Consider the following 13,564-nt stretch of genomic DNA (forward strand, 5'->3'; position numbering starts at 1 on the left):
AGCAAGGGGAACGACGCCCAAAGGCGACATCTTCAGTGTGGTCGCGGCGCCGGCCAGGGGTTTCCCCCGGATCCGCACCCAACCACCAGATCCGCACACCCGGCATCCCGAACGGCGGCCGGAGCCACCTGGGACAGGGGGCGGCGCGGATCGGAGCAGATCGAGGAAGAGGACGCCAATTCTCCAAGGTACAGCCGGCCTACGAGGAGCTGCTGCAGCCGCCGACGCCCACCGCCTTCATGCCGCCCGCACGACCGGGAAGGCGGCCCACCTGCACCCTGCGGCGCCGCCCGCCGCACAGGCCACGCCACTGGCCGCCGCCCGGGGCCGCCGCCCCGGATGCCGAGGCTCTCCACTCAGAGTGGATCCGCCAAAGTCCCCGCCGCCACCTTCATGGGTGCCGAGCGGCCGCGTCGCTGGCCACCTCTGGCGGCGGCGGAGGGAGGGAGGGGGCGGGGGGACTAGGTGGCGGCGGCTAGGGTTGGCCCCCGAGTCGCCTCGGAGGAGACGACGCGGGGGGGGGGGGGGGGGCTGAGAGGATATACTAGAAATGTGTAAGAACTCAACTACAGAACGTGGACGGCCAGTGAAAATACCTCAGCTTCTTGTTGCTCTAGAATTCAAGTTCAATTTCACGGAGAATGACGTACCATTATACTTTATGTTTTGCCGAGCCCTGCTGTGGTCTCTGGTTTGGTAGTTGTACTTGCTAAAAATCGACTCCAAGCAGCATCCCAGTCTTGATATTTGCCCTTTTGGGAGACGAATTGGGATAAGCAAGTCAACCATGTCCTAAAGAAGTAGTAGCAGTGGATGCTTATAAAGGAAGGCACAAGCATAAGAGAAAAGTTCTATGGAGCGGGCAAATCCATATATTGGAAGGTATAGGTCACTCACTGGTGTAAACAAAACGAAATCATAGAGCATAGCTCATTTGCAATGCCACTGTCCAAACCGACCACATGATTTAGATCACGGCCTTTTCACACAAAACCTCTGATATATCATAAAAAAGGCTTTACAGTATGGGAATTGGTCTGAATAGTCCCTCCAATTTGAAGTGGTCAAGTTGCCATTGGTACCAGCAGCATGTAATTGGTACTACCACCTGCTCTGGCTATAGCTGAGCTCTCCAGTTCTTCTCCATGGGTGATCAATGGACGCCGGAGGCCATTCAAGTATACTAGCTTCCTATTAGAGAACTGCAGGAGCTTTGTCTGGCCATGAATGGAAGGTCATCAGTCTACAAAATACGGGTTGTTTTATGTTTCTAAATTATCCTCACATAAGTTGACATGTCAAATGCATTGCTGAGTGCTGACCTTTGTTGGAGGACATGGCAGCTTCACTAACAAGGTCACGGAAGTTTTGTAAGACATGAGGAGAATGTCACAATGGGTTTGGAGGCGAGATTGAGCTGGGGCAAGGCACGTTCCAGAGAGCACATCTTTACACATGAGGTGAAAAACGAGCATACGTTTTTTGTCACCACTCGAGTGATTGCAATAGATGTATATTTTTTCTATGAAAAGTGTTATTTCGTGGCAACGCAAACACTCAAACAGTCTCAGTAATAACAAAGAAAAGAAAGTTCTACGTGCGCAAAGCTTGTATAGTCCATAATTTTACGGAATGCATTGTTTACATTGAACAACCTAGAGGTGAAACGAAAGGCTTACTTCTTTGTGCCAAAACTGCCACAAATTTAATTTCTCACAGATTCACTCGTGGAGATCCATTTCTTCTAGAGAAAACACAAAGCTTGTACCCCCAATGCATTGACGATAGGAAATAATAAATTTACAAGGCTAAAAGTAGTATAACATTACAACTGAACTGAAAGTAGGAGTAAATCATGGTTACTCCAGTCTATATCGAGGCACTGGTCCTCCTAACTTGGAGGGTATCGCTAGCATCTCCCTTGGACTGAAAAATTCCTTTACATGTCCGTTCCATCCACACCTCTCGCGGAAGAATTCCTCTTGGTGGCCCTCCTTCCCACACCCAAGCTCCACATCGCTTGGATGCAAAATCTTGGATTCATCTGGACACAATGTGCAACTGCTTCTAAAGGGGCAAAACGGTTTTTCTGGAGAGGGAGGCGCGGGGGCGGGGGGTCAGCTAGGATCAACTGGGTTGTGTAACATGAACATTAATAGAACCACACATATCTGCGTACCTAAGATGGTGCATGTTTCGATGATTATTGTGCTGGAACACCGGACATAGCGTAGCTCGGCGAAGAAGCTCTGCTCGTCGCCGCCATCCTTTAGGCAGGCCAAGAAGTTGAGGTGGTACCAGAGATCTTCCCTGAAGCCAACACAGGCTGCCTTCGCCTCGGTGGTGGGCTGATCAGGGCACCGGAACTCAGCACCCTGCACACATAGACACACACACACATATTATTACAAGCATAACCAAGTAAAACAGGACATGTATGCGCTGCAAGAATCGAGATGGATGAAACACTAGCCGGAATTGTACCAGGTGGCTGGAGTTGTAATGTTGGAGGGCCCAGCGCGCGAGATTGCGAATGTGGTAGGCGTCGAATTCTCTGTCATCAAACAGAAAAATCAGGGACCGTTTCATTGATTCAACACAACCAATCAAAGCAAAGAAGTAAAATTTGCATACTCTGGTGTGCGCGGGCCGGGGCGACCCACGTTCTTCAGTCGACACATGTTGAAGGGAGTGGCATCCAATCCAGCTGCAACTGCCCACTCTCTTGGGATCGCACGCCCGTCGTTACCCGGGAAAGAGAACCAGGCCCCCATGGTGGAGTCGGTTGATCCACCTGCTGCCTTCCTGTGCGTCATCGGTCGGTGCCGAGATCAATGTAAAAAATAGTGTGGCCCTTCTCCAAATGCTATATCGGTTATAGCATCCTATATTCAAAATAGCGTTGTGAAAAAAAATATGCCAAATATATCCCAGAAATTAAGGAGTTCAACATCTAAAATTTGTAGTTACAAGGAGATCAGTCTATTGCTCTAAGCACTGGTTAAACTACAGGAAAAACAGGGGAAACAGGGCACGTACACTCAATGGTTAAATTACATGCAATGGTTAAACTAGGGCATGACCTGCAATGGTTAAACTACATCAAAATTTGTAGTTGTACCATGCAATAAACTAAAGGAAACAAACTTGCATCCAAAAAGGGAAGGAAACTAAAGGAAAAACTACTAGAATGATATTGCATAAACAATCTTGCATAAACCTCCTTAGCTAGTATTATGTTCGGATGGCATGATGCTCCAAAGCAGAGAAGGAAACAAACTTGCATAAAGCACCAAACCATGTTCTACTTCAATCAAGAGAAGGAAACAGACTTCCATAAGGTGAGATATTACAGTAGATTATCCATGGCAGGAGCTCTATTTTGCAGTAAATTGTCTATAGGGAGGTTAAAACGCCGAAATAGCATGCTATTTTCATCGTTGTCAAGATCGATCGCCGAACCAATGGGATCTGTAGATATACATATAGAGAGGTACTTCCTAATCGATCGGCAACTCCTAATCGAACTCCTAATCGGATGATTGTTTCTCCTGGTGAGACGGATTGGTTTAACAACAAGGGGAACTGATGATGGGAGTACCTCGAAAGGAGGGAGACGGTAGCAGGACAGCCCTGGCGCGATGTCCTGGGAGTCGACGAAGAAGGGGAACGGCGATGGCGGCGGCGGCGGCGACGCGCGTCCCCAGTGTTGGTGGGTGGGAGGCGATTGAGGGGCGGCGGCGGCGGCGGCGGCGGCGGCGACGCTAAGGTACGGCACGGCGGGATCCGCCAGGGGTGGAAGGGGAAGAGTAAACAAAGGGAGAAGGCGTGCTGCTATGATGACTCTCCTGATGATAAGATATATATTTTGTTATTTTACTAGGAAAAGCACCCCCTTGGTAGTACAATTCTTTAGCGTAGGGATTGCATAATAAAGATGATAATTAATTTATTAGTGTGCGGATATAATACTCCCTTCGTTCCATAATATAAGAACGTTTTTGGCACTACACTAATGTCAAAAACATTCTTATATTATGGGATAGAGGTAGTAGTTTACAGGTCTTTTTCTAAAAGCAACCTTAGCAGACCCTTATACTCAGGAACCGTAAACGTGACATAAAAACCGCGAAAGCAGAGATTTGAGGGGCCATTTCTGCTGCGGCCGAACAGACACCATATTTGAAATCGTAAATTTCAAAAGAAAGCATTCACGGGCGAAATTGAAGAACAGTCCATTCATCATAGTTAGATCATGGCTACATAGGTCGATCGTCGCTTCATTTAGGGCCTCTTTGATTTGTAGGATTTTGAAAACGTAGGAATAGGAAAAGTATAGGATTGGAGTGGCATACTCACTTGAATCCTATAGAATTAGCAATGAGTGTTTGATGGCACATGAAAAACAAAGGAATTGTAAAAAGAGATTGAAGTGGATGTTAGATTTTCTATGAAATGTAATATAAAAGATTTCATGAGAAAAATTCCTATGGGATTCAATCCTATGAATCAAAGAACCAACATAGAAAAAAATCCTAAGGATTTCAATCCTTAAGAAATCCTATAAAATTCCTTTGAATCAAAGGAACCCTTATACTACAATGTGATACTGCCGTACTCTAACTAGGCAAAATTAGAGCTCACCGGAGCACTTTGGGTGCGGCGGCGACCCTGCGACGGCAGTAGCGCTCACTCATCATCGTCGGAGTTGGAGGAGAAAAGATCGACGTATTTCTTGTCCTGCTCCTCTTGCTCGCGACCCCATGTGGCCTGCTTCTCGTGGAAATCACAGCCGGTAGCGAGCGCCTGCTTGAAGAAGAGGCCGCTGAGCTCGTCGTCTCGCCGGTGACGCGCGCCCTCCTCCTGCTGCTCGCGCGCAATGCACTCAGTGAGTGCCGCCTCGAAAGCGTGCACGTCGGGCCCAACGAAGTAGTCCTCTGGCCCGATGATGCCGCAGTCGCGCGGGCGCTCCTTCTGCGGCTCGACCTTGCCGGCGGGAAGGTCGCATGGCTCCCTCTCCCTCTTCACCGGAAGCAACCCCGACCCTGAAGAGCTCCCCGCGCCGGAGCGCCATGCATGGCGGAAGTCGTACTCCTCCGTCTCGCGGTGGAGGAGGGACTCCGGCACTAGGAGCCCCGCACTTCATGTATCACTTAGCCGCATGCTTGCGCGCCACGTCGGAGGTGATGCAACACCTGCAATCCAGGTCTTCGCCGCCGCCACGCCAACCGGAGTTCCACATCCTCGTAGATTGGGGGGCGGGGCATGGCTGATTTCTCAACGGCGACGACAAATTGGAGAGGGGATAGGGTGAGTCACGGCGGCGAGGGATAGGGTTTCGGCCCGTATCCTCGCGCGAAACTCGTAGATATGCCGCGTGGGGGCAGTTTGCGGGCCACTGTAAAAAAATATGGGCCGAGCAACTATACAGGCTCTGGCCCGGCCCAAAAAATTGGCCAACCCAGCATAGTCGTTGGAATTTTTCAGTTCTCGCGAGTATAGGGGGTCTGCTAGAGTTGCTCTAAGCCTACATAATTTTGAGAGATGTTACGCCTACATAAATTTAATTATGGATTTAATGTAACTAGCCAAGTGAAAAGGTTAGCATCGAAGAATCAAGGGAGGAAGAGCCCTACCCCCATGAAATTCTGCATGGGTGCTAATACGTCTCCAATGTATCTATTATTTATGAAGTATTCATGTCATGTTTACAACAATTTTATATGGTTTTGGTATGATTTGAATGGAACTAACACAGACAGATGTTGTTTTAGGCAGAACTACCGTGGTGTTGTTTTTTGTGCAAAAATAAAAATTCTCGGAATTGGCAAAACTTTTTGACAATTTTTTTGGAAGAAAAGATAAATAATGGAGCAAAGAACCACCAAAGGGGGGCCCTGCTGCCTACAAGACACCAGGGCCCCCTGGCGCGCCCTGGTGGGTGGTGGGCCCCCCGAGGCCCATCTTCGCGTGATTCCAACATTGAAAATTCCTATTGAAAGTGCAACTATCCCTAGGTGGTTTTGGTAATTCCTAACAACATATAGCTCATTGAGCTAACATTATTCCAAGATAAATATTTCAGGAAAAGCTCAATGAATGGCATGGCATGGATGAGGAAAGTGGACCCCTCAAAATACTAAGGATAAAAGGATTGGCTCAAGCTCAAAGCTCAAGACTCTACATTTTATATTTTAGTGATCCAAGATCACATTGAGTCTATAGGAAAAGCCAATACTATCAAGGAGGGATGAGGTGTTGCTTAATGAGGTTCTTGCTTCATAGTGCTTAGTGATATGCTCCAAAACCCTCAACTACTTTCCCACATCCACATATGACCTAAACCAAAAGTCTAACTCGGCCCCACCGATTCTTTCTATCCGGCGCCACCGAGTTCAGATGTCATAGCCACTGCCACAAACCCTAGGCAAATCGGTCTCGCCAATAGGGATCTCGGTCTCACTGAGATGGGATTGTAATCTCTCTGTTTCCCTTCGTAACGTTTCGGTCCTACCGAGATGAGCGATCGGTCCCACCGAGATTGCAACGTAAACTCTCTATTTCCCTTCTGTAACATTTCGGTCTCACCGAAATGAGTGAATCGGTCCCACCGAGTTTACCTGACCAACTCTCTGGTTAGCTCATTATACCAAAATCGGTTTCATTGAGTTTGTGTAATCGGTCTCACCGAGATTACGTTATGCCCTAAACCTAACCATATCGGTCCTACCGAGTTGCATGTCGGTCCCACCCCTAACGGTCACTAGATTTGCTGAATCGGTCCGACCGAGTTTAACAACCCAGTCCCACCGAGTTTGGTAAGTTGTGTGTAACGGTTAGATTTTGTGTGGAGGCTATATATACCCCTCCACCTCCTCTTCATTCGTGGAGAGAGCCATTAGAACTAGCCTACACTTCTAACCTACATTTTCTGAGAAAGAACCACCTACCCTTGTGTTGAGACCAAGATATTCCATTCCTACCATATGAATCTTGATCTCTAGCCTTCCCCAAGTTGCTTTCCACTCAAATCTTTTTTCCACCAAATCCAAATCCTGTGAGAGAGAGTTGAGTGTTGGGGAGACTATCATTTGAAGCACAAGAGCAAGGAGTTCATCATCAACACACCATTTGTTACTTCTTGGAGAGTGGTGTCTCCTAGATTGGCTAGGTGTCAGTTGGGAGCCTCCGACAAGATTGTGGAGTTGAACCAAAGACTTTGCAAGGGCAAGGAGATCGCCTACTTTGTGAAGATCTACCGCTAGTGAGGCAAGTCCTTCGTGGGCGACGGCCATGGTGGGATAGACAAGGTTGCTTCTTCGTGGACCCTTCGTGGGTGGAGCCCTCCGTGGACTCGCGCAACCGTTACCCTTCGTGGGTTGAAGTCTCCATCAACGTGGTGTACGATAGCACCACCTATCGGAACCACGACAAAAACATATGTGTCTCCAATTGCGTTTGAATTATCCAAACCCTTCCCTTTACATTCTTGCAAGTTGCATGCTTTACTTTTCGTTGCTCATATACTCTTTGTATGCTTTCTTGAATTGTGTTAAGATTGCTTGACTTGTGCTAAGTTAGCTAAAATCTGCCAAAGACTAAAATTGGGAAAAGGATAAGTTTTCATTTGCTCAAGTAGTCTAATCACCCCCCTCTAGACATACTTTCGATCCTACAAGTGGTATCAGAGCTTTGGTCTCCATTTGCTTTGATTTCCATAGCTTTTGGTAGTCATAGCCTTGGTTTCACAACCTAGGAGAGTATGGCGTCTAGCGAGGGAAATTATCACCGTAGAGGTCCTTACTTTGATGGTACTAATTTTGCTAGTTGGAAGCATAAGATGAAAATGCATATTCTTGGACATAACCCCGCTGTTTGGGCTATTGTGTGTATTGGCTTGCAAGATGATATCTTTGATGAGAGAGAACCGAACCGTGAAGCTACCGCGGAAGAGTTGAAGATGTTGCAATACAACGCTCAAGCTTGTGATATCCTCTTCAACGGATTGTGCCCCGAAGAATTCAACAAAATCAGCCGTCTTGAGAATGTAAAGGAAATTTGGGATACTTTGATTGATATGCATGAAGGTACCGACTCCGTCAAGGAATCCAAGTTGGATGTGCTTCAAAGTCAACTTGACAAGTTCAAAATGAAGAATGGTGAAGGTGTCGCTGAAATGTACTCTAGGCTTGATCTTATCACAAATGAGATCGCCGGCTTAGGAAGTGAAGAGATGACCGACAGATTCATCATCAAGAAGATCCTAAGAGCCTTGGATGGAAAATATGATACCGTGTGCACATTGATCCAAATGATGCCCAATTACAAAGATCTCAAGCCAACGGAAGTCATTGGAAGAATTGTTGCTCATGAGATGTCCCTCAAGGATAAGGAGGAACTTCACAACAAATCAAGTGGTGCTTACAAAGCCTCATGTGAAGCCCCCACATCATCAAGTGAGAAACAAATCTTCAATGAAGAATTGAGCTTAATGGTGAAGGACTTCAACAAATTCTACAAGAGTAGAAGCAAAGAGAGAAGCTCCAAGTCAAGGTCCTACAATGACAAAAGATCTTCTAGTCGAGAGTGTAATTGCTACAATTATGGAAGACCCGGACACTATTCCAATGAGTGTACGACACCCTACAAAAGAAGAGAAGAATCACCTAAGAAGAGAAGTATAAGAGAAGAATCACCACCAAGAGAGAGAAGGAGTAGATATGATCGTTATGAACGAAGAACATCCCGGAGAAGCAAGGATTCAGAAAGGAAGGACAAGTCATCAAGGAGCTAGACAAAATGAAGACATTAAGCTCATGTTGGTGAATGGGTATCCGGCTCCGACTCCGACAATCACTCCGAGAGAAGCTATCACTCCGACTCCGAATATACTCAAGATGAAGGTGTTGCCGGTCTAGCACTTGTGCCAACCAACTCCTACGACAGATTTGATTCACCAAATGAAGGAATTGGAAGATGCTTCATGGCCAAAGTTCCAAAGGTATCCCACCCTGAGTATGTTGATTTCAATAGTGATGAAGATGACTTGTTAGGTGATGATGATTTACTTGTTGACAACTCTAGTGATGAATACTATGATGGAACGTTAATTAATCATGCTAATCAAGATAAAATGAATGACAATGATAAGGAGAAGATTGAGCTTCTAACTAAAGAACTAAACACTCTTAAGTTAGCTCATAAAACTATCTTAGAAGATCATCGAGAACTTTTAAGGACTCATGAGAAGTTACGCTTTGAAAAGCTCAACCTTGAGCAAGAGCATGAGTTCTTAAAGGCAATCAATGATGATCTTCGTAAGAAAAGTTCTTCTTACATTGCCAAGCGTTTACTCTTATCTACTTACATGCCTCAAGTCAAGTCTAGTAACAAGAACAAGAAGGATTCTTCCTCTAGTAGTAACAATAATCATGCTAAATCCAATGTTGTTGCTTCTAGTAGTTCTCTTGATTCCACTAATGATTCTCTTAGCCAAGTTACACTTGAGCAAGAAAATAGCTTATTGAAGGGAATTATAGAGAAATGTGTTTACAAGAGCCTTGCCGGGAGTAAGCAATTTGAGGAAATTGTACGCAAGCAAGGAAGGCACCGGAAGAATCAAGGTGTTGGTTTTGAACGAAAGTTCAATGCCAATTAGGGATGGCAATGGGGACAATCCCCTATGGGGATACCTACAACATCCCCATCCCCATCTATTCCCTAACATCCCATCCCCATCCCCGTTTACATGACTGGGGATGAAATTTCCCCATACCCATGCCCCACTGGGGAACGGGGGCCCATTAGGGTCCCCATCCCCATAAACAAATAATCATATACATAATATGACACCCTATAATCAACATACATACATGGTGTTGTCCTTGTCCTGCTAATGCCTGTCTAGGTCGTATTGACTTCTTGGTCATGGTGGCAGCTGAGGTGAGGATGTGAGATAGGTTTAAGGTTTTTTCAGACTTTTTTTTGTTTTCACATGTTTGTTTGTGAATATTTTAAGGTTGACAGTAGTATCACAGTTACTAACCGGGTCCCCGATGGGTATTGGGTCTGGGGAATAGGATATCGTCCCCGTCCCCGTTGTACCCTATGGGGAATAAAATAGTTTGGTAAATATCCCCATGGGGATGTTTTTCGCCCATCCCCACCCCCTAATAGATGAAATCCCCACGGGTTTGGCGAGTATGGGGCCCCGTTGCCATCCCTAATGCCAATGGAGTTGAGTGGGAAGAAGATCAATACCCCAAGACAGAATTTGTTCCTCAACAAGAGAAGTATGATCCTACTTCCTTCAAGGGGACACAAGCCCAAGATGATCTTCCACCACAAGACCACAAGCAAAAAGGCAAGGACAAGCTTCAAGAAGAGATCGATGCATTTGAAGAAGCTCCAAAGGCCTTGGTCAAGTGGGTTCCCAAGACTACGTCAAGCTCTACTTCATCTAGTACAACTACAACTCCAAGGATTCCCATCAAGATGATGTGGATCCCGAAGAAGAAGAACTAGAGAGTTCTTGAGGGTGACTCCGCTAAAATATTCCACTCATATCATTTTGGCAATAACTAGTGCAATCAACTTCCACATCTTGCACTAGTTCAAGGAGTCACAAACCCTCTTGTTGGTAAGACAAGGGACAAGGTAAGCTAATGCTCTCATAGACATCATCTTGTGTGTGCATCACTCTATGTCTATGGATATCCTTGTTTGTTCCTTGTGGGACTAACCCGTGTAGGTATTGAAAGTGCAACTCACTCCAAAGGATTGCTCCAAATGATCTACATCAACATTGAGCATCCACATCTTCAACACCTACATGAAATCATCATCGAAAAACCCAAGGTTAGTTCATCCCTCTAAGGGGGGATCTCACATCTAGGGGGAGCTTTACTCTAAGAATTGAGTCAAAGCAACTCTAATGGTGTGAACACAACAATGCATTATGTAAAAGTGGTAACCCCACTTGAGCTTAAACGATGAGTATGACCTATGATCAAATGTTCTCATTTGACTCCTAAGTCAATATACTCATATATAGATGACCTAGTCATCGCCAATTGCTTGATAGATGCTAGAATTTGTTGTGCATGCTTCGCCACATATTTCATTTGCCATTTTATTGTGTGAGCATGTTGGTTGCATATTTTACTCATTCGAGGACATCCACTTGTTGTTTTGATTGATTGGTTTCTTTTTCTTTTGCCAAGTGGATGGACAAGAATGCCTAAGAACCTTCTCTAGCTATCTATGCTCTTCTCGTCTCAAACTCTATTCATGATGCATCGCAAAATTTGATCAAGTCAGATTCGAACCACTCTGTGTGAGGAGCACTCGGAGTCCCCGATTCGTCATAGACTTAAACTTCCAAAACTTCTTTGTGCGTTTCGGTCTGACCGATTCTTCCATTTCGGTCATACCGAGATCACTAAGTTGATCTAGGTTTTCAATCTCGGTGCAACCAATTTGAACTTTTCGGTCACACCAAGTTGCTGTAACTGCTTGCAGTTATGCATCTCGGTGCGACCGAGTTGTTCCACTCGGTCACACCGACAGGGTCGGGCTATATATACCCACGGGCAAAACTTTGGAAATTTTCTCCGAACTCTTTTGCCCGCGCTCAGCCCGCTCTGCCTCCAGGGTCTCCGGATCGTCCTCCTCATCGCCAGCTGCCTCCTACCGCTGGTCCGCCGCCGTCAACGGGAATCATCCCCACCGTTGCCACCGTAGCAAGTTCATCGCCGAACTAGGGTATGAATTCGATCACTGTGCTATCCCAATCTGATTCCTAGCACATTGTGTTCGCCATGAATCTTGCCACGATTGAAACAATCTTATCTAGTCAAAACACTCCGTAGATAAGAGATGAATTGAAAATTTAGGGTTAGGTTTCCGCCGAAACCATATCGGACCAACCGAGTTGTAGAACTCGGTACCATCGATTCGGCTAAGGGCCATAGCACATGTAATTCTCGGTCAGACCGAGAATTGCAAATCGGTGTGACCGAATTCAGGACTTTGTGAAACCCTAGCAGTCTCGGTACCACTAAACTGTGACTCGGTCTGACCGAGTTCACTAGTTTAGGTTCCAAAAGCTGCTTCGGTATCACCGAGTTCACAAATCGGTAGATCTGAAATGCTTTCTGTGGAAAACTAAAACTAAGTTTTTGACTCATTCTTTTGCAAAAACCTCTGTATTTTGTGATGCTCATCCACTCTATCTCATCTATATCTACTCACAGGGTCTGTTGTCAGTGTTTGCAATATGTCTGATCAAAGTGACAACCAGAACATGAAAGAGGAGCAGGTTCAAGTGAGTGAGGGCACTAGTCCCTCTAGCAGCTATGATGATGGCAGCAGGAGCACCCCAAGCAACCTACCCAAAGCTGCCACCAGGGCCAGAAAGAAGAGAACCTCAGAATCTGAGGATGAAGACTATGTGGCCGTTGAGGATGAGGCCACTTCCAAGAAGAAGGTGCTCAAGAAAGAATATGGCTCAGCTGCAGCTACTAAGCCTGGTATGAAGACCAAAGCACCTGCCAAAAGGATTCACATGTCTAAAACCAGAGCTTCAACTGTTGAAGCCTCAAAAACTGTTGCTGAAGAAACTGGAGATGGCAAGAAAAGAAAAGAAAGGGTCAAGAAGACCATGGCCAGAGTAATTGGGAAGCCCTCAATGATGGAAGATGAAGAGGAAGAGGTTGCTGCACCAGCACCTAAGGCACAGAAGCTTATGGGAGATGCTATAGGGTCAGGGGCTGCTCCATCTAAGCCCAAAGAAGCTCCCAAGGCAGCTGCTCCAAAATCCAAAACTGCACCCAAGAGGAGTACCAGGAGCATTCCAGCTGCAGAGAAGAACAAGGCCCCAGTGCCTGAAGCTGCAATGGAAGAAGAAGATGATGAGTCACAGGTCTTGAGAAAATTGAAGCCTAAAATTCCAGATCATAATGATGCCCATCCTGTAGCTAAGAACATGAAGATAAGGAAGTATTCAGGATTGAGGCTATGGAGAGAGTCAGATCCATATGCCACCAGAAGGAGAACTGCTGTAGACTACAAGTTCCACACAAAGGAACAACAGGATTTTTATGAGACAGTGCTGCTGGACAAGAAGCCAATAGTGTGTGACATGAGATGGGTGAACTGGGAATACATCAAGGAGAATGAAGAACACTATCCTGGTGTGTATGATAGCTTCAGTGCTTGTGGAGTGGCAGACTTTGTTGGGCAGAAGCTCACAAAGTGGAATGATGAGCTAATAATGCAATTCTACTCCATAACACACTTCTATCCAGATGGCAGGATAGTATGGATGTCTGAAGGTACTAGGTACCAATCATCAATTGAATAATGGGTTAATCTGATCAATGCACCTAAGGAGAAAGAGGATGACTTGGATGTCTATGCCAAGAAGAAGATGGATCACAACACTATGGCACATATGTACAAGGAGATCCCAGATGCTGCTATTGAAACACACAAGTTTGGATCAGTACATTACCTTCTGTCAGGACTGCCAACCATCAACTGGATCCTCAGGCACACTCTTTTG

General features: G+C 46.0%; 1 protein-coding gene across 2 annotated transcripts; it reads right to left on the reverse strand.

Annotated features, from left to right (window-relative positions):
- Window positions 1-1,581: 1,581 nt before the first annotated feature.
- Window positions 1,582-3,860, reverse strand: LOC123071013 (uncharacterized). 2 transcript variants are annotated; one of them, XM_044494469.1, is made up of 5 exons: window positions 3,602-3,860; window positions 2,635-2,885; window positions 2,485-2,554; window positions 2,180-2,375; window positions 1,582-2,089 (listed from the first exon to the last, which is right to left on the reverse strand). In XM_044494469.1, the coding sequence occupies exons 2-5, from the start codon at window positions 2,814-2,816 to the stop codon at window positions 1,860-1,862; spliced, it is 678 nt and encodes a 225-aa protein (XP_044350404.1). In that variant the 5' UTR covers window positions 2,817-2,885; window positions 3,602-3,860; the 3' UTR covers window positions 1,582-1,859. The 2 variants fall into 2 exon arrangements, with proteins under 2 accessions (XP_044350404.1, XP_044350405.1); XM_044494470.1 differs by having other exon boundaries at window positions 2,635-2,805; window positions 3,602-3,846.
- Window positions 3,861-13,564: the final 9,704 nt, after the last annotated feature.

Source organism: Triticum aestivum, chromosome 3B (genome assembly GCF_018294505.1).
Source record: "Triticum aestivum cultivar Chinese Spring chromosome 3B, IWGSC CS RefSeq v2.1, whole genome shotgun sequence".
Taxonomy (NCBI): Eukaryota; Viridiplantae; Streptophyta; class Magnoliopsida; order Poales; family Poaceae; genus Triticum; species Triticum aestivum.

Bases quoted from the DNA above. Each gene is read 5' to 3' on its own strand.
- LOC123071013 (XM_044494469.1), bottom strand. From the start codon at position 2,816: ATGACGCACAGGAAGGCAGCAGGTGGATCAACCGACTCCACCATGGGG. The intron at 2,555-2,634 runs GTATGCAAATTT...GTTTGATGACAG, and splicing joins CCCGGCCCGCGCACACCAGA to AGAATTCGACGCCTACCACA. The intron at 2,090-2,179 runs GTACGCAGATAT...CTCCCTCTCCAG, and splicing joins CGAAACATGCACCATCTTAG to AAAAACCGTTTTGCCCCTTT.